Raw genomic sequence first — 22,751 nt, forward strand, 5'->3', positions numbered from 1 at the left:
AAACAATAAGAGGTCAACTTTTTTCATTTTAATATGGGAAGCCTGGAAGCTCCAGGTTCAGGGAAAAATAATAATAAATAGCCACATGGTTTTTACTTTCATGCACCAGTTGAAAGGCATAAGTATAAAACCCACGTAGCTTTGCCAGGTCTCAGCGAAATTCCATTTCTGATATATTTATGAATCTTCATGTGTGCTGTGCAGCATGACTCTGCTGGGTCTCCAAAAACTAATCATTTAATTTGTTCCTGGAGAGTCATATGCTCATTAAAATGATATGCTGCGATCTTATTCTGACTCACAGCTTCAAGATTATATTACATTCTGTCCAGCTTATATACACACACACACACACACACACACGTGCACACACACACGTATATGTATATAAGTATAAAAGCTGGACAGGATGTAATATAAAATGTAGAAAAGTTCAGTTGGTATGAATACTTTTTACAGGGTGTATCCTGCCTCAATGCCCGATGACGCCTGAGATAGGCACAGGCTCCCGTGACCCGAGGTAGTTCGGATAAGTGGTAGAAAATAAGTAAGAGTGAGTGATGAGTGTATGTTGTTGTTTTCAAAAGTCATTTGTTCATATTTAGAGATATTTAGAGGAAACTAAGTAGTCTGTTAAATGTAAATGTAAGCAAAATGAAGGAAACGAGTAAAAACAAACCAAAACATTCAGGATATGATACAATACATTACGATACATAATAATAAAATACAATACCCCATGATATAATAGGATAGGATACAATTTGACATTAAATAAATTATTGAATCATTTTTACATTACAATACTTTACAATAAATTATTACATACTTACTTTTGGATTTGGCTTTATTGAGGATATCCACATTGTATTGAACATCTCACGATATACTAGTGTTAAAAATAGATAAATGGCAATAAATGTTTTAAAAGCTTAAACAATTCAATAAACCGGCCTTGAAATTTCCCACAAGCTTTACACTCTTGGGTATATCTCTCCATCTTTGACTGTTTCTTCTTTAATTCTGTAGATGTGAGGCAGAGATGTAGTAAGAAAGCTATATATTTATTCCAAATGTGTCGGTTTTATGAATTTTTATAAAGTCAGTATTAAATCATAAAAAGATCCTGAAAAGTTTTAGAGAATTTGAAGACATTTTTACCAGAAGTTAATAAATAATCAGGTTAAACTTTGGTATAATGTGTTTTGTGCTGTGAGTTTTGAGGTGAAAAAGAACTGAGCTTCACTTATTTGAGACTGTTGTTCGAAACGGAAAAACGGCACAATTATAAATATGTATTTATTAAGATTTATTTATTTTTAATTACTTTTTAGACTTGATTTGAGGGGGGCACAGTGGCTTAGTGGTTAGCATGTTCACCTCACACCTCCAGGGTTGGGGGTTTAATTCTCGCCTCCGCCTTGTGTGTGTGGAGTTTGCATGTTCTCCGGGTACTAGGGGTACTCCGGTTTCCTCCCCGGTCCAAAGACATGCATGGTAGGTTGATTGGCATCTCTGGAAAATTGTCTGTAGTGTGTGATTGCGTGAGTGAATGAGAGTGTGTGTGCCCTGTGATGGGTTGGCACTCCGTCCAGGGTGTATCCTGCCTTGATGCCCGATGACGCCTGAAATACTGTAGGCACAGGCTCACCGTAACCCGAGAAGTTCGGATAAGCGATAGAAAATGAATGAATGAATGAATGAATGAATGAATGAATGAATGAATGATTTGATTTTATTGTGGTGCTGTGGTGGAACAAGCAGGTAAGGCTCTTTTTGCTTGGCAGATTGGGGTTCAAGCCCCAGCACCGCCTATATACCAATGTTGGGCCCTTAAGCAAGGCCCTCAACCCTCTCTGCTCTAGTGGCACGGTAATATGGCAAACGCTGTGCTCTGATCCCAACCTCCAAAGTTGGGACATTTGGAGAAATAATTTTACTTGTATATGTGAACAAAGGCCTATATTCTATTCTACTTGTGTGATATTGAATGAAGATCCAAATATTTATTATTTGACAATTGGCATTTGCTAGGAACAAACAAATTTTTTAAACTGTAAGACCGCAACACAGAGTGATGTGCTGAATGTATGCAGACCTCCAAAGAATTGTCTGAAATCCTTAAAACGTTTTAAAAACGTATTTTCGCACACTCTGGACACTTCATGTAAATTTAAGAGCATTCATTTTTAACCGCACAATGGCATAAACACAGACATTATTTTCCCACAGGCAAGAATTTTGATAATTACATTGAACTAATTAGGGTCATAACGCATGACTTAGATTCTTAGCTAATGACATAAAGACAAAAGACTGTTGGATTTTATCTTCTAACCCTCAAGTACAGCTCCAACAGTTTCTAATGGCTTGGCACATTAATGTTAATTATTGAATAATTTCCTCGAAAACATTACAGAGCAGCATTTATGAAGGGAAAAGATTTTAATGTTGGAATGGAACTTTATTGGGCTTGTTTGATAACCAGCATAAAATTCCTTACAAGATGTTAATTCCTTTTGTTTAATATTCATTTGTTCGTTTGCTTGATAATTGATTATTATTATTATTATTATTATTATTATTATTATTATTATTATTATTATTATTAGTATTATTGTTGTCATTGTTGTTGTTGTTATTATTGTTGTTGGTGTTATTATTTAAATAATAGCAGTTGGGCACATCTACTTTATTTATTTTTACATTTTTGCTTAAACTTCAGTAACATTAAGAAGTTCTAAAAACAGTGCTGGTTTTACACTAAATCACAAGTTTATATTAATGTGCAACGTTTTTTTATTTATTTATATCAGCGTGTAACTTTTCTTAAAGAGGCTTCAGAATCAGCAGTTTAAACCAGTTACATTCATTTCTTTATTTATTTATTTTCTTCCTATTGTTTTTAGTTTAATGGTGATTCTATTTCTAACTCATTAAATTCAAACTCAAAATCAGTCTAAAACTTTTAACATGACACCATAAAGCACCAAATTATATAGACTTGTGATTGTTGCAAAATATGTCCTTACTTTTAGATGATCTGTAATGAATAGATCCAATTTCCCCAAAAAATGGAAGTATTTCGCTTTTATTGACTAACACACCAAGACTGAGCCACACATATTTAATCTCACGCACCAAAACAACTGATATGTCTCCACCGTTTAAGGTCACACCGTTCATTATAATGGACATGTCTGTTTTTTTGGAACTCCTCTCAGGCTGGCGGGACTCCTCTGACCTTTCTCTAAAAGTCAGCAGCTGTCTAGACATTGCGAGGCTGCTGCAATTTTCCCAAATCACACAGGAATTACGTTAACGTAACAAAACGACGATCTCAATTAACAGTAAAACAAAAATGAAGAACATTGCAGTGCACCACAGTATAAGACTTATTGTGGGGCGATGGCTCGATTGTAGTTCAGCTGTTTCTCTGCACATGCAGTGTTCCTTAGCTGGAACGGCAGAAGGAGGCCGGGCAAGTCCCAGCAGGCCTAATTTGTGGAAAGCTGAATATTATCATGGCCGCCCTCGTTTTGTCAATATGAAATCCCAAGGCTGTGCCAGCCATCAGTATGATGCATTGCAGCTCCAGCTGTACGAAGACAGAGGATTTGAGAGGCTTTGTGGCACTCAGGATGTCTGGAGTTTGGGTCTGCATTGCTGAATTTGAAAGGAAACCAAAGCACCTGCTCACAGTTTCACTAAAATTGCAGACTCCACTAACACGATCCATCCATAAATCATTATCACTGTATTTAGAAATGCTTTGGTGTTAATATTAAGGATATAGTGCTTTGAAAGCATTTTATACAGTTTATTATCACCCCTTAATGCTCCCATAAGAATCACCGTCATAAAGGTTTATGAAACGGTTTACTACCTTCAAAGAAACTACTCAAAGTTACTAAAATTGTTTTGTTGCAGTTTGCACTCTTCAGGGAGTCTGACATTAGATAAACAAAGTTGCAGTTAGTGGTATTGTTGTTTTGTCGCATTGTAGTCTGGGCTGGTGGCAGCACTTGGACAGGTGTGGGTGCAGCCAACCCAAATTTGGGTCTTGCCCACACAATTAAAGTTTGATTTTATTTTATTTTAGCCAAAGGGATAAAATTACACTGAAAAAAACAGCATAATTTCTAACTTCTGACTGGGTGGGCAGCCTACAGCAAATGGACAATGATCAGCAGCCCCACACAAAAAAATCCCCACCCTTGCAGCAAAGAATAGTTTTTTTGCCACTCGCCTCATGCTACTGTCAGTTCGACACACTTACATGCTCTAGCTCCATACTGACTTTTATCTAACAAATGGTCATAATTTGACTGACAATACATTTCATTATGTTTATTTGACAATCATTACAACTTGATGTACTGTGTGATATATCTTAAGCCTACTGTATAAAGCAGAACTAATGCTCTGTTGTTTCTGTTGCTAGCACATCAGATGATGCAGCTAATTCCAGTTTACCCTCCACAACCACCGCTCCACCCCAGTCCTTAACAAGTGCCCCAAAGCAGACCCATCTCTCAGCTATTTCAGTCCTAGTCCAGGTGGTTATAAATTTGCATAACGCCCCATCCCAGCCAATATTAGCTTGAATCACTGATAGCCCACCTTTTATTTGTAACAGCTGACCCTAATATAATTTCCTGGAACCAGCCCTGATCGTTGTTCTGATGAAAGAAATGGAATATATATATATATATATATATATATATATATATATATATATACAAAAATACATATGTATGACCATATTAACTTTCCTGAAATTATCAGCAGAAAATAAAAAAGGTTGAACAACAATCGTTTAAAAATGTCCAGTGTTTATAATCTGTACTGTCCAGTATTTAGAACAATACATAAAGCCGTATAGTGTCCCTAGTAATGAACACTTTACTAAGCATTAGTGTATGTATATAAATATATAGCGTACAGTACAAGCTAGGACAGGGGTCAGCAACCCGCAATTTAAATTTATTTTATTTTAGTTATTTAGTTTTAAAAAAAGTAATTCTAAATCCTAAGATTATGATGCTCTTGTAACATTAAAATAAATAAATTTTTCGCTCAAGATATGCGTCATAATTGCCGTCTTGTGAAATCCGACACACAGAAGCAGACGCATTTTTGGTTTGCTGCAGCCGGCAAATTTTGATGTCATTCAGGGCTGTCAAGTGTCACGCATTGAGAGTGATAGTCAAGCATTTCGGTCTTTTGTCACGCTCTCCCGCCACACATTGTATTTCCCATGCAGAAAAACTTTTTGACTATTTATCATATATTTAATAAGCTGCAGCGCCCAAAATGTATCAGTCCGCACCGCTGTATCCGCAGGAATCAAGCGCGTATCAGTCCGCAGGAATCAAGCGCGTCTATCCTGGAGTTATTAGTCGAGCCTGACACTTATCAGCCAATCAAAAAAGAGGCTACACAATAGCCAATCAGAAAATAGCAATATCTGGGAAAGATTTAACCCAACAACCAATGAAAAAAATTGGTTGGGGCATTGGAGATGTCACGCTTGCCTGTCTTCAAAACTTGATAGCCGAAGAGGACTCAATTAGACATTGAACATTTTATTTGAAAGTAATCTTTGACCCAGCGTCTTTTTACTTAAGGTTAGTTCAAACTGTTCAAAATATTTTTGTTTGCCTGCAGAAATAAAATTTCGTTTACTTGGTAGCAGTTTATTGATTTCATAAATGCAACACGCTACATTTTTTTCTATACTTTCCATAAAGGTAAAAAATGATATATGCAGTGTTCTCTTCATTTTAGATATCAAATGGGTTTTGTGGCTCCCTGTGTTTTTTTTTCTGTGGGAAACGGGTCCAAATGGCTCTTTGAGTGTTTAAGGTTGCCGACCCCTGAGCCAGGAGAAGGAAAACTCTGATCTCAAACTTCCGCTGCCTTGCTGCTGTACCCACTCATGGGGAAGGCTAAGGGAGTAAACCCCGACAGAAAATCTGGAGACGGAGTCCCTAAGGCGTTCCGACATTGATTTCAACGTCACTCCGTCAACTCCTGCGACGCCGCTGGTGCCAAGCTGCATCGACATAGTTGTTCCCTTGGGCTCACAAGCTGCATGGAGAGGGGATTTCTGCCGCATGGGCAACAGCTGATTCCCTATTCTGGTTTTCCCAGGCTTTGTAGCTCCACTGGAGAGGACACTCCAGCGTTGTCTCTGGCGTCGGCACAGCACGGGAAGTAGCAGTCTCCACCAGGTGTCATGGAGACATCCTCGTTCCCGCCACTGGCACCAACTAGATCTTGTCATCACAAGGCGTGTGGAACTAGCCAGCGTCCTTCTCACCCGCAGCTACCACAGTGCCGTCTGCGACACCGACCACTCCCTTGTGGCCAGCAAGGTACGAATAATACCCAAGAAACTGCACCAGGCCAAGAAGAAGGGTTGCCCACGCATCAACACCTGATGTACAAGCAACCCAGAAAAGACACAGCAGTTCATCTACAAGCTCCATGAGGCTCTCACTAAAGAGACACCTGATGACACCATCGACTCCAAGTGGTCCCACCTACACTTTTCGCTGCTGTTTTCAGCTTTCCAGTATTTTTGGCATTGGTATAAGATAATTCAATTCAATTTAATTCAGTGTATTTGTATAGTACTTTTAATAATTCACATTGTCTCAAAGCAGCTTTACAAAAGTATAGAAACAGAGAAAAATAAATAAATAATAAATAAATAAAACTAAAAAATACATACATCTAAAATTTATGAAAAAATATTAGTTTAAAATACTACTTATCTCTAAAATGTATGCCTAATGAGCAACTCAGAGGTGACGGTGGCAAGGAAAAACTCCCTGAGAAGATATAAGGAAGAGGACCCAGACTCAGAAGGCAACCTCATCCTCATTTCGGTGAAACTGAACAGTAAATAATGTCAATGTAAATAATGGCATTTCTACAACAGTTTATAATTGTGCAGCTGTGAGCTCCTGAGGAACTAAAGGTCAGCATAAATTCTGAGTTCACTACAGACCCAACACTAATTCCTTCCTGCCAAAGTCTTCAAATGATTGCTGATTAAGACAAGTCCATACACAACAATGGTTCAAAAGAAGGCATGACAGTCAGTAGGCAGCCTCATTTACAGCAATCCCATGACTCACTAGCTGACCATGCAGATCAAACAGGCAGGGTGACCACTGACTCGAGTCGTAACGAGACTCCAACCAGGGGTAGAACGTCATGATTAAAGAAGTGAGTTCTTAAGAACAGACCATCAAACTAGGAACTGAGTACAATCATTTATGAGTTTAACACCGCATCACAGTGTCTTATACCACAGTGCTGTTAATTGCTGGAGATTCCTGCAGAATTTGCTGCAAAATGAAGCTTACTGTACTACTATTTCATTTCTCGTGATAAAAATAGCACTTCATTATTTTTTCCCATATTCCATGTTTAATAGTTCAGCCTGAGTTCATCAACATATTTTAACACAGCAGGAGACTATAGCTTTGATGCAGAAAGGAACCATTTTTAAATGTTCTACATTGGATGTTGGAAATGAATCAAGGAAATTCTATATTCCTGGAACGACCTCACTGACATATGGAGCACTCTGTCTTCCTCTAAACACTTAATACCCTAAAGTAATAACTATACAGAGCCTTTGATTAAATGAGCAGTAATTAAGCAAAAGAGCAGTGACATTGCTCTTACCTTGGTACTCAACAATATGCAAGGAACAAAACACTAAGACTACATTAATAAACGTATTTGAATTACAGGAACATTATGTAAGCACTAAATGTTGATTACGGTGGAAAAGGATTTCACTTCTGGCTCAAATTAATTCGTTCTCAATGTTAATATCTCGTGAGAAAGTGTGTGGGTGAGGGAGATATCTGTTTAGGGCTCCAAATACTCATGTTTGTGTACCTGGAGGTGGGCGTGGCCAAAACCAGAAATGAATGTCAGGACTGTTTGCGTTATCTGTGAATTTTAGTGGTGACACAACATCACCATCAGACCAGTTCATGGTTGTGATATACATATATATAAATCTACAGTCTGAGATAGAAGGAAATCAGCCACAGCCTGTCTCCTACATACATTTTTGTAGACTTTTCTTTCATCCATTGGTGCTGGAGTTCCACAAAATCTCCAAATAATCCTTAAAACATTTGTTAACAGCAAATAACCTGACATAAACGCTGAAAACAAACCTAATTGTCTTTGAAAGGCCGAAACACAGATCTGCTATATATACTTTATTATTTATTATTTATTATTATTATTATTATTATTATTATTATTATTATTATTATTATTATTATTATTATTATTATTATTTTTAATTATTGTTTTATTGTAAAAAAAACATTTCATCATGTCATATTGTGTATGACTGTGCATGTGACAAATAAAATTTAAATGTTAAATGTAAACTTAAATGTTTTCCAGAGCTGCAATATTTTCTAATAAATATATTTGGTTTTGCTTCCTAAAATCAAAACAAAATCCTACCCTAATTTCAACGTAGCAGATACCAGGCAGCTTCTAAGCATGAAAGAATGAAAGCTTGCTTGTATATATATTTGAATGAGTGTATGAATTGTGTATGAATTTAACAGATACTAATTTAATACAAATAAAGCTATCACTAGTAAGCTAATTATTGTTCTTTTGCTTTTTTTTATAGAGTGTATATTTTATATATATATATATATATATATATATATATATATATATATATATATATATATATATATATATATATATATATATATATATATACACTCTATAAAAAAAAGCAAAAGAACAATAATTAGCTTACTAGTGATAGCTTTATTTGTATTAAATTAGTATCTGTTAAATTCATACACAGGGTCTGCGGGCCACAAGGCGTGGGATACGCTGGGCAGTGAGCCGTCGGAATACCTGGAGGAAACCCTCCTCAAAAAAACATAGGATGGATGCAGGCACTGAGCCCCCAACCACGCAGGTGCTAATTGTTAAGACGATGTGCCCCTGACTGTTATATCCAAATGATGCATTTGCGTTCCACAGAATTGAAAAAAAAGTTTTATTCCTTTTCAGTTTGTCTCCACCTTTAAAGCAGAGGGCATCTGCATGTGTCTCGGTTGGCTTAATTACAAGCCTAGTATTTGTGTTATGCAGCCCTTAGGACTAGACACTATAACCCCTGCTCTATAGGAATCCTTCCCCCTTAAAGTGGAGCAAAGCTTTAAAAACAATCTTTTATTTTAATTAAACGTTCAACTTTTTACATTCTAGTATTTTCCCTTGCTCTCCTTTTTTATTCTCAATACTGAGCTGCATTGTACCTCACTGTGCTTTTAAAAAAGTCTGGAATATCAGCACAGTTTATTTAATACATACTGTAGTTTTTTTTCATAACTTCACCATAATTGCATGACCTCTTTTTATCTACAGTGGCAGTGATATAAAACCCACAGTCTGTATGAGCTCCGTTAAACTTTCACTCTGCTGACACGAGAAAGAGCTTGAGACATCTCAGAATACAGAGATGACCTGCAACACGATGGGAAAATAAACACGTCTGTATAATGTGTAAATCGTGATCTAACTGACAATGATCAAAACACTGAGGCATTAACAACACCTCAGACTACTCACCGGCTTACTCCGTCTAACTCGTGGAGGTGAGCAGATCTGTGTTTCTGTCTTTCAAAGATAATTAGGTTTGTTTTTAGCATTTACATCAGGTTATTTGCTTTTAACAAAGGTTTTGAGGATTATTTGTAGATTTTGTGGAACACCAGCACCAAACGGATGAAAGAAAAGTCTACAAAAATTGTATGTAGGAGGCAGGCTGTGGCTGATTTCCTTCTATCCTAAACTGTAGATTTATTCAGCCTTATTATTGTGTTTTTTTTCTCTTTAGCTTAAAAGAAATGGTTCTGAAACTTTTCCGTTAAATCTTCGGCAATGTTTCCAACAAATCACAAGTGTAGATGTCAATACCTTTAATTCCTTTACCAAACATACATATGAAGTTGCTAGCAGGCGTTTTTACTTTGAATCTAAAAATAAACATTCTGTAAGGAAATTTGACATTTGTATATAAAATTCACCACTGTATACATAAATTATTATTATATTATATATGATGAATGACAAGCAGTGTGAGCTCTTTGCCATGGATCAAGTGCCCTCTGCTAACTTTAATCCCATTGATAGTCATTGTCCAGAGTCACTCAATGTTTGCAGAAAGTTAAACTTTTTTCTACATTATCACATTGCTAGATATGGACCGCTGGACATCTAGTCCTCAGCGGTCACCATCAGCATCAATGCCACTGGTGGAAATCGGCAGCTCTTATTGAAAATGAATGATCTCCACTCGCTGTGTAGCTGTGTGTGTGAATGCTCCTTTATGTGTGTGCTGTGTGTGTGTGTGTGTGTGTGTGTGTGTGTGTGTGTGTGTGTGTGTGTGTGTGTGTGTGTGTGTGTGTGTGTGTGTGTGTGTGTATTTGCCCAACATGATTCTTAGGTCACCGATAAGCCCACTTTATATAACATTATAGTGCTATATAAACCCTTACAGATTCATTGACACGCTCATCTGCATCGCATTCATTATATTATACAAGCCACATCAGTCGTCCAGTTAAAGAGAATGAGGCTAACACAGAAAAAGAAGCATCGCCCTGGCCTCGATTTTGGAAATAACACTCGGCTGGAGATTGCTGAGCGACATCAATGACTTTTTTGACTCCTGTTGTTATTTTGGCTGCTCTGGTGGTTGGAGTCTAATATGTTTCTATGTTTCTCTCCCTGTCTGTTTTTTTCCCCCTGAGGATATCTAATGACAGCATTGTAGCAGCCTGCTAATCCACAGCACAGGTACTTGTTCAACTTATTTTACTACAGAGAGCTGCAGAACAACAGCTGAGAGACAATCCCGGCTTGCTAGAAGGTGGTGTTGAAGTTAGAGAAGAAAAGTCAGTGGAGACTGAGAAACAAAGAGAAAAAGAGAGTGAGAATAAAGAGATATAATATAACTTACCTCCACAGGGAGCTTTCAGTGACGCTGCCCAAGTGGAAGTCATAAAGCTTGGTCAGGATCAGAATCACCTGTAAAATAAAAAAAAAGCAGAAGTTAAGATTTTTAGGACTTTGGGGAGAGACTGTAAAGTATCAGGCACAGAAATCAAACATATACTGTACGAAAGTATATGAATTTCCTTGGAGGATTATTACTATAGTTGTTTTATTATACTTTATATATATATATATATATATATATATATATATATATATATATATATATATATAGAGAGAGAGAGAGAGAGAGAGAGAGAGAGAGAGAGAGAGAGAGAGAGAGAGAGGAATTCTCTCTCTCTGTCATTCTCTCTATTTTTGCTCAACATAAAGAATATAAAGAAATAATTCCTATATCATACCACATTATTATCCTATTATGTCCTTTTTCACTTTGAAGTGCATCATACTAGAAACAATTAGATCAATGAACAAACATATATTCAGAAAATATCTGACTACTCGTACACGGAGTATTATCAATGCAAAACGAGAATCATAAACATATTGAAGATGCCAAAATCCTTTATGTTCTTCTGCAAAGTCCAAGTAAGGAAAGAGAAACCTTTCAGCTATTCCTTCTACGTGTATGTTTTCACACCTGTGCTTACAAAGCTCACAAGATCATATGACTCTGATTCAGATCTGAGTCATCCATGATCGAGATGGATCTTTGGATCAAAAAGGCTTTTTTTTTTTTGGTTTATTTCAGGAGAGCTGCCATTATGTCACATGCTATAGATCTACTGAAACATCTTCACCCTTAGAGGGAATGTCTACAACAAATCAATAAGTTATTCTGACAATTTATTCTGAAAGTTTTCTAGCCTGCCAGAAGTCTTCCAGAATGACCCTGCCTCCTTTCCACTTAAGATATCAGCCAAACTGAACACCAATGGGAGATTTTGGAGCAAAAGACCAATTTGTAGAATCTTGTAGAATACAACCTGAAGCTCTTCTATTGGCTCATCACCTTATTAGGATACTTTATTTTGGTTTTCAGTCATAGTATTAAAACCACTGACAGTTGATGGCAATAACATTGATTGTAATGTTAAATATAAACCTTTTTATCATAGCCAGCATTAACCTTTTCAGCAATATGTGCTCTTCTGTGGAATCGTTCCAGAATCAATGAGCCTTGAGTGTCCATGACCCTGTCGCTGGTTCACTGGTTCATTGGTTGCCCTTCCCTTGACCCCTTGATCACTGCATACTTAAGGAACAAACCCACAAGACTGGTTAAGGCTTTGTGTTGTTGATCGGAGGATCAGAGTTCAAGGCCCAGCACAGCCAAGCTTCCACTGCTGGGCCCTTGAGCAAGGCCCTCAATCCTCCCTACTCCATAGCTCATAGCTGCCCCTGCACTCTGACCCCAACCTCCTCAGTTGGGGTATGTGAAGAAAAGAATTCCTCTGTGCTGTAATGTATATGTGGCGATAATAAAGGCTTCTTCTTCTATAATCTACTGCCACTCCGGTTGATGTCTGGGGTTCCTCAGGGTTACTGTGCTGCAAATCAGAATTAACTAGTCCAAACAATGCTATATGCTACAATTGAGGTTTTACAATTATTAGCCTATTTGGATGAAATTTGAGCCTCACTAACTTCTAAACAAGTCAGCCCAAGAATAATGTCCTGAATAATGAATCTAATATGTTCTGTGGATAGAAATGAATAAATGAATGTACCTAATGAGCCTGATATTTGAATAGTTGGATTAGGCACATAAAATAAATTAGTACTAATGGGGTCTGTCTAAATTTGTTTTACAGTTAAACGGTTTCCTACCTGCAATAAGTTAAATGCTTGAAAAAGGAACAGCGATTTGAATGAAGACCATTTTACATTTCTAGCATTTAGAAGACACCATTATTCAGAGTGACTTACATTTTTTATTTCAATTTATACAGCTGAGGGTTAATGGCTTTGCTCAGAGGCCCAGCAGTGGCATTTTGGTGGACCTGGGAATCAAACTCATAACCAACCATTCAGAAGTCTAATGCCTTAACCACTAAGCTACCACATTTTTTCTATGCTGAATTATCGTACTAATTGAGGTACTCAGTATTCAGTCAGTTTAAGGGGAAATGATCAACACATTAAATTGATTATCATTAAAAACAGTATGCATAACAAATGCAAAAAAAAAAAAAAAAAGCAAAAGACTAGCAGCGGATTGGTACTGTATAACTATTAGTCACGGTTGCTACCCATAACCTTACTCAGAGGCGTTTTATATAATCACTGTTATTTCCAGCCCTCAGGTGCTGCCTCTTCTCTAAATCGGGGGCTGGACAGGCCAAGGTGACTGTCCTCGTTTGCATATCTCCCATCCGTCTCTTATGTCAGGGTTGCCATTACACTACTCCTTTCTATGAAGTGAACTGACAAGTACACCCTGCTGTTGAGTCACGATGCAAGCAGTGGATCCAGAGAACATGCTATAGAATCGGAAAGTGATGAAATGTTGGAAAAGTGTCAAAAGGGGAAAAAAGAAAGAAAGAAAGAAAGAAAGAAAGAAAGAAAGAAAGAAAGAAAGAAAGAAAGGAAGGAAGGAAGGAAGGAAGGAAGGAAGAAAGAAAGAAAGAAAGAAAGAAAGAAAGAAAGAAAGAAAGAAAGAAAGAAAGGAAGGAAGGAAGGAAGGAAGGAAGAAAGAAAGAAAGAAAGAAAGAAAGAAAGAAAGAACAGAAGAAAGGAAGTAAAAAAGAAATACAAACAGCAAGACAATATAGAGGAGTTATGATCTATTTTGTTTTTTTTTTTCTTTCTCTCTCTCTCTCTCTCTCTCTCTCTCTCTCTCTCTCTCTCTTCTCTCTCTCTCCTCTCCCTCCCTCCATCCACTCCATAAAAAAGAAAGAAAGAACGAACAGAGGAATTTGGCCGTTCCCCTTGACCGGTGCTGTCATGTCTTCCTCACAGCATGGCTGCTTCTACAAACTGTACCAGTCGTTCTGGAAAGCCAGAGGGGAAGATTTGCTACTCAAGAGAAAGAAGAACGTCTGAGATGTGTACTTGTGAAATAGAAAAAAAAGGGAGACCTCGAGCCCACTCCTTGCAAGATGGAGAGCAGATTGCTTTGGTCAGCTGGAGTCTCTGTGCCAAAGTGGAGGGCAGGACGCAAAGTGAGACGGGAAAGAAAAAAACGAAATAAATTGGACAAAACTGGATTTGTGGCTCATGCTCACGAGTGTGTGTCTCTGTCTGTGTATGTGTGTGCTCCCAAGAGTCACTGGTTGTCTGACATACGTGGGTTGACATGCTGCAGGGGGATATGTGCACGCGCACACACACACACACACACACACACACACACACACACACACACACACACACACACACACACACACACACACACACACACACACACACACACACACACACACACACCCCAGCAGTCCTAAAGTCACTTTCTGAATTCTAGATTTAAACAGATGGCTAAAATAAAAAAAATAAATTGAAAAAAAAGACTTACTTTTTTTATTTATTTTATAAAACACATTTAGTACCCAATTTAACTAGATGTGGAATTTGAAACCCTTGAGAAAAAGGTCAAACTAGCAGGTGTAAAGCTGTTGTGTTGTGCTAAATGAATGGCAAGAACAGCACAGCAGATGACATTAGGGGATGTATCAGTGTCATTAGGAACTTTGAACAAGAAATCAACACATGGCTTTGCAAGCGATGCATCGTTTTGTAAAATAAATTGTGACTCTAAAGATACATACCAGAGTTGATATAAAGAGACGGCTCATCTCGGATGCGAGGCTTTCTCTCCGAAACCCCAATTGACCTGCAATTAACGCTTGAAATATCAATAATGTCAATTACGCTTGACTTGGATTATCATCGTTGGACTTTAATTAAGGAACTGTGGTGCATAGAAATATTATTAGCATAACTAAATGTTCCACGTCCACGAAGCCTAATTTAAAGTGTCAAACTCAATTTTTCGTGTGTGAGGCAACATGCCCCCTTTCTAATGAACAGATTAATGACCCTCTATCCTTTTCTCTCGTGCACACCACTCTTACTTTTTTGTACTTTTTAATTGTGTTATCTCTTGATTGCAAGTGTCTCCTGCTGGGTCAGCGCTGTGCAGATCAAAGATCTGAGGCAGTAAATTAAGCGTCATGTTTAAATAAGAGCCCCCAACACCATAGAGAATGCTTATTAATCTGAGAAGATGAATTGGATGCTGGTGCAGAGAAGCCCTAGTAATAAAATAACACTGCAGTTACAGTGCAATAAAACAAGAGTTAATGCGACACATCCATAGACTTGTAAATGTCAGCTTGGAGCAAAACAACAAGCCAGCTACAGTACCTGAGCTTATATGAGAGAGTGCTCTCATGAATAGGAAAAAATATACCTCCGGTCAGGGTCAACGAGAGACGGTCATTATTATAAAAGCTGCAGAATTTAGTTAAGAATTGCCCGAATTACATCAAAATCAAGAGTTCACTTTAGATGATAGTCACATGAAACTGTATTCCACAACAATTCCTTAACTCATCCACAATGAATGGCAGGAAATATGAAATCATGATTGATTTGTTCATAAACTTACTCCTATTAAGTTGGACAGGGAAGGGGAAGTGGTGACTTTAGGTTTACAGTTAAGGATCTAAGTTGCTGCTCAAAAGACCAAGGTTCAAGCCCCAGCACTGACAAACTGCTGCTGTGGGGCGCTTTAAGCAAGGCCCTTAACCCTCTCTGCTCAAATGGCACTGTATTATGGCTGACACTATGCAAAGAAAAGCATTTCCTTGTGCTATAATGTATATGACAAATGCAGGTTTATCAGTACAGTATTTCATCTTATTTGTCACATGCACAGTTATATATAGTACACAACTTGCAGTGAATTAAAAACCCAGCCTGCTCCTACTCCTAGACTGTGAATATAAATTTAGAAATAACTAAGGTGAAAAGAAAAAAGAAAAGTAATAAGAAGATTTGAAATATTGAATTACAAAACGTGTAGTTGTTTTGAATGCAATGACAGTAACGGAACAAAGTGCAGTTTGTAGAGTTGTCAAACAAGCAGAAAGTCTTAAGGGGTCTGAATGGTTACCGGTCTGTTTTGAGGAGTCTGATGGCCTGAGGGAAAAAGCTCCTCCAAAGACTCAGATTTAGCCATCGAACTACAGAAAGCACTTGCCTGATTGCATCAGGCTGAACAGACAGTTACTGCTACAAACTGCTACAAACTGTTTAGCTGCTATAAACCACCAATGTTATATAATTACATGTTTACAATACAGTCAAATCCTTATTTGCACTCACTTTGAACCAAACAGGCTATTTAAGGGTCGGCACCATATGTATCTCTCTTGTAGTTTGTCATTTATTTTGTTTGCACTATCACTTGTCCTGCACTGTCTTTTGTCCTGCACTGTCTCTTATCTTGTATTGTCTCTTGTCTTGTATTGTCTCTTGTCTTGCACTGTCACTTGGCCACTTGTCTTGCACTTTCTCTTGTCTTGCACTGTCTGTTGATTTGCACTGTCTCTTGTCTTGCACTGTCTCTGGTCTTGCACTGCCTCTTGTCTTGCACTGTCTCTTGTTTTGCACTGCACCTTGTTTTGCACTGTCTCTTGATTTGCACTGTTTCTTGTCTTTCATTGTTTCTTGTCCTGCACTTTATTTTGCCTTGCACTGTCGATTGTCTTGTACTGTCTCTTGTCTTGCATTGTCTCTTGATTTGCACTGTCTCTTGTCTTGCACTGTCTCTTGATTTGCACTATCTTTTGTCTTGCACTGTTTGCACATGTTTGCATACATGTACACTTTTTGAGGCTAGGGTAATTTTACTTTTTATTCCCTAGTTCTGTTTTGTCCTTTTGTTGCACAAGTTATTTTTTTCCATTTCTAATGTACTACATTAGTTATACACTACAATACAATTAGTTATGTTTTTACAATAAATGCCTCTTTACTTGAATTGACATGACTTGGGGTGGGGTGTGTGTAGTCCTGGAGCTTTGGTACTGCATTACCGTCACCTGCCAACTACAGTGCAATTTGTATAACACACATTACAGAATACACTAAATATGATGTGAGCCAAACAGTATACGCTCTCCTGAAGCTCCGTCCCCTTTCAACACCATACATACTCTCGACTGTAGAATCCTACAACAGAATCCTAGCAAGATAATTTCAGCCTCTTTCATTGAGGGAAAGGACATGAACTTAGTGCTCTTTTGGGCAAAGTAAGGTTAAAGAACTTGAAATGATTTGCTTAAGCTGTATTTATGGGCTGAGTGAAAACCTGGCAACGTTTTACTGTGTAGCTGCTGTAGCCAGAGGCGAAGCATATGCTCCTTCTATCAACAGTGAGAGGCTCTTTCTTAGCAGCATGAATAATGGCAAGTGGGTTGTGTACCGAAGCACATTGGAAGTCACAGTGAAGCTAACTCGCTAACCGCTGCTGTATTTGTTATACGCTCGCAAGACTTCAATATGTATGGCATCCAAATATGGAAACAACTTAGATTAAGTATATTTATGTTTTTGTCCAGTTCTCAATGCCAACCATTTCAAATTTAACTGACTGATAAAATTGTTATAGACTTCTAAAATAAGGCAATATGTGAAACTAATATCTTTTTTTGTTTGTTTGTTTGTTTCGGGTATTTTTTTTTAACCAACTAAACATCCTTTTAAACCCCAAATCTAGTCTATGTAAAATTTAACATCAACTTGGAAAAAGAAACAAATGCATTCTGATGGTTGGGGACACAATTCAAATCTGTAAAGTGGCTAAACCGAATCCTTAAGCTGAGAGCTAAAACCTTAAGTCACTATCTTCTCTAACAGATAAAGGCTCTTTTTGAATCTGAGAGTTCATCTCAAATTGTCTTAAACTCTTGCCTCTGGCTTGCTCATTATAGACAGAAATCTACAGCTGGATTTTTGTTGAGCTGCTGTTGAAATAAATTGGAATTAAAATCACTGGGTCAGCGCTGGGTTACTTTTGTTTTAGGTATCTGGGTGTAGTAATATTACTTATGCAGCTACTGTCTACTTTCTGGTACAAATATACTGTACCGTCACATACAGTATAATGTCTATAAGTCTATAAGCTCACATACTACACTAAAATCCTGGGATTTTTTCTTAATTTAAAATCGAAAATAAACAGACCCTGTTTTTTTTAAAAATTAAATAAAGAGAGTAAATGTACAACATATTGAATATTTATTAATTCTAGATTCTGCACTGTTACGAGGTCTCTTTTTAAACCTAATAACAAGCAAATGTGTGATACTGATACTGATATGTTGTCAGCTTTGACCAAAAACTCAGATTTTCCTCATGTCTAATTTTTTCTATAGAAACATATATTAAAACGATTTCATCTACAATGGATCATAATCTTTTGCACAAACTTTTCGAGATTTACAGCATTTGGCAGATGCCCTTATCCAGAGCGACTTACATTATCTCATTTTTTTTATACAGCTGAGCAATTGAGAGTTAAGGGTTTTGCTCAGGGGCCCAACAGTGGCAGCTTGGTGGACCTGGGATCGAACTCACAACCTTCCGATTGGTAGCACAACACCTTAACCACTAGGCTACCGCATACCACAGCCACTAGGAGACCATGCCAGCTCGAGTGCACACTGTCATTAAAGCAGAAAAGGGGATGAACGAAATACTAATAAACTCATTCATGAAATTCATGTAAAGATTCTTTTTCCTTTTCAGTCAAGCTGTGGTCAGAAATATAATGTGCAATTAAAGTTGCTTATTAAATTAGAAAAGAATGTAAAATAGAAGCATTTCCTCTCAGGCTTTCAGTCTTTGAAACCCATTATATATTTATGATGGAATTATCAAATTAAACGTTCAACTGGGGGAAAAAACACAGATCCCAAACGATGCAGCTGTCTAAATCTTCGTTGCATCTTTGGGAAATCGTGAATTTCCATTCTGACAGCCAGTGTCTCTGTGTCTCTAGGTGGGAAGGATGATCCCTGTTCCCCTGTCGATCACACAGACTGCTGCTTGCTGATTGTTTGTGTCTGTCAAAACCACGTATGCAGAAGTGTGTTAAGCGGTCCTAAATTCTCTAACACTGTATGAGCAGCAGTTAGAAAACATTTGGTTTCACATATCTCAAAGGAAGCAATTGTTAGGCTTAAGACTCTGAACTGATGTCTGTTGTGCACTGGGGAGATTCAAGAAGCACGTGGGAATAGAAGGGATATAATTAATAACGATTTGATGTGAAGGATATAAAAGCATGGTATTATGATTTGAATTTTGCAGAACTGGCAACACTTGACCTCATGAATCATGATACAGATGTAACCTTGGCATAAAACTGCCATGCCTGTTGTAATACGCTTCCATAATCTGTCAGCTGGTGTCCAGTAATGTTCGGTTGCTTTGTCAGTGTATAATTATGTACATCATGTAAGTCATTACAGCTTAGCATTTGTCCTGTGTGATTTAGTAGCATGTCGATTAAGTCAGACATCATTACATGTACTCTACGTCACATCGTGAAAATGCACTTAAAATGTCATGTACAGTATGTACAGTGGTTCCTTCGCACGGCGACTCGCCTTTTTCTATTTTCTCGTCTGTTTATGTTCCACTTTAATTTTTTTATTTGTTTACTCTGCCACGTGCTGTTGTTTTGATTCATATCTTGTCTTCGCCCCTGTTTTATAATTGCTTTTTTCCTGTGATTAGTTCACTTATTTTAAAAGAAACGGGGGAGCATAGAAGCCTTTATTATCGCCACATATTCACGCAGGAGGCGAACTAAATCATTCATAATTCTGAAATTCATGTACAATTTTCAAAGATTACAATTTTCAATCAAGGTCTTAAATGTCAGGATTGTAGTTAATATTTTTAATGTAAATAATAATAATAATAATAATAATAATAATAATAATAATAATAATAATAATAATAATAATAAATAAATAAATTAAATAACACAATGTAAAATGGAAGTATTTCCACTCTCTTTAAATGCCATTATATGGATATGATGGAATTACCAATCGGAATGTCTGATTAGCGAAAACAACAGATCCCAAATTATGCAGCTGTCTAATTGTTCAGCATGTCATGTTTTGATCTAGGTTGTCTGTCTGGTTTTGGAATTTGTTTGCATACGATACGATACGATACAACAGTCTCATGTTAGCATTACCTGCGATGCTGTGAGTAGTGTAATAATACATAGTGACACTTTTCTCATCCACCGTGCAGAGCTTGTTCTTGCTTTCTGAAGCTTTTACCTCATATCCATTATATGACATAGATGATCAGTGAATGTCTTTTTAACACATGACAATATTGGTGACATTTACATTTCTATAGATAAAGTAAAGCAAGCATCGTTTTAAACTGCCTTGGCACAGATTCCTGACATTCACATGACAATGACATTCTTTTCAATATGCTTTTGATTTGATTTTGAATTTTTTTTAAATGTTAACTAACCTTCTATGACAGACTCATGACATAACTTTTTTTTTTTAAATAAATGTTGATTAATGTTGAATAATGTTGATTTTATTCATCTTGACACACTAACAGAAGACAGACTTGAAAATGACACTGGGACCGTAGCTACAGTAGGTAAAGCGAGTCCATTTTAACTTTTATAATCTGTGACAGTCAAATAACAGACATTTTTCCAGAACTGTTCAAACTGACATTCATCTCCTATAGCTAAAGTAAAGCGATCCTTCTTAGTAAATCTACACTCTATAACAAAGACATGACTCGATATGTTTCTCTTTTATTCTACTGTATTTCTAAAATAAAGCCCGAACCCTTTCTAATTCTCTTGACACCCTGTGAAAGACAGATGACACAATAATGACACTGTTTCTATAGCAAAAGTAAAGCAAGTACTCTCACTTTGACACTCCGATAGACACATTTTATAGCATTAGTTAATGAAATTGGGGTCCGTATGTCATGTCAAAGCCGTGCACTTCCCAGTATTAAGCGCTGCCTACGAACATGGCCACAGAGGACGACATCACCCAGACTCTCCTCTCCTCTCACCTTTACACTCACCAGACTACTGATTACTGATGAAGTATTTGCTTTGTGTCTTTTTGCTCTGGTTGTAAAGAGTTTTTTTATTTTAACCGTTATTAGTCTTTCTGGTTTGCATTCAAGATTTTTTCATATCTCCTGCTCCGGCTCATGCTGTTTGACCCTTACCGGATTTTGCTTCAACAACAAGGATGATTGTGTACAGTACCTTCACTTGCATCCTCAACCGAATCCTGACACCTTCAAGCACAGCCAGAATAGGATCAGTAAGTTGTATTTATTTATGTATTATTTTTAAATGAGAACAAACCAAAGCTGTAAAACATTGCCAAAGATAATTATTTCACAGATTTCACAATGCTTTCACTGCATGTGTATTTTTTTTTTCCCATGTTTTTTTACAGCTTGACATTGGGTTTTAGACATAACAAAGGAATGACTCTGTACTACCGGGCTACTGGTTTAAAATGTTCTGAATGGACAGAGTGAATTCTTGCCTATCATAATCCCTATGATTTATAACCTTAATATGTCACTTGAGCGCCTGACAGGAAGTGCCATCTGGAATTAATCAGTACAATGTACACAAACACGTAACGCTAGATGACGAGCCAGTGAACACACTCACGCCAGATGATCTGCACTGATGACTTGGCACTGATTAAGATCCAAATGTGATTAGACTTTCAGTATCATAGCATGGACCTTGCTACCTAAACAAATAGTTGCATTGTTTATTACATTTATTGTATATTAGCCAAAAACATAATGGCTTCACTATATAAATTAAGAAAAACCCGTTTGCCCCCATACCTCTCGCCTTATCTGTAATGACGGACTGCAAAGCTGATTTAAGATTAGAATTAAAAGCTATTGACCTGCAAAACAGCACAGAGAAAAATATTTCAGTGAGGTCATAGCTCAGCGAGTCTAGACTATCTGGCCTGACTGCTGCAGGAAGGAGCAAGTGGTGGAGGAAAATACCTCATTAAAAATGAACTACTTATCTATTACACACACACACACACACACACACACACACACACACACACACACACACACACACACACACACACACACACTTGTACAAGCATGTAGAAAGAGTCTCCCTTAAAGCATTTATTGCATTACTGAAGCTCCACCCAAACACTAGATTTTACTTGTATAACATGTCTCAATTAGAGCCGTAGCTCCATAAGTCATGAATCAGTATTCTGGGTCACTCTGAATTCTGGGTCACTCTGAACTCTGGGTCAATACACAGTGGGAAGCTGATGATTCAGTTTCCAAAGATATGACTCCGCATTGGCGTTCAACAACAGGCAGGCCGATACCTTTGACGAAGTTTTAGGTATGTTATGAAAAATAATTGGTTAGCATGTTTGGCTCACATCTCTAGGGTTGGGGGTTCGATTCCCACCTTTGCCATATCTGTGGTGTTTGCATTTCCTCCCTGTGCCTCCCCAGGCCAAAGACATACAGGGTAGGTGTGTGTGTGTGTGTGTGTGTATGAGTGTGTGTGAGTAGTTACGCATTGTGATTGAACGACATCCTGTCCAGTGTATACCCTGCCCTGTGCCCCAAGTCTTGTGGGATAGGTTCCATGCTCCCTATAGAGACCCATTAAGATAACTGGA

General features: G+C 37.5%; 1 protein-coding gene across 1 annotated transcript in view; it reads right to left on the reverse strand.

The window, feature by feature from the left end:
* The window catches only part of sorcs3 (sortilin related VPS10 domain containing receptor 3), a 239,359-nt gene that overhangs the window by 116,224 nt on the left and 100,384 nt on the right, over positions 1-22,751 (reverse strand). Inside the window, exon 2 of the mRNA XM_047803498.1 lies at positions 11,039-11,106. Within this exon, the coding sequence (XP_047659454.1) occupies positions 11,039-11,106 (68 nt within the window). The remainder of the gene's footprint in view (positions 1-11,038; positions 11,107-22,751) is intronic.

This window comes from Tachysurus fulvidraco, chromosome 18 (assembly GCF_022655615.1).
Source record: "Tachysurus fulvidraco isolate hzauxx_2018 chromosome 18, HZAU_PFXX_2.0, whole genome shotgun sequence".
Lineage (NCBI taxonomy): Eukaryota > Metazoa > Chordata > Actinopteri > Siluriformes > Bagridae > Tachysurus > Tachysurus fulvidraco.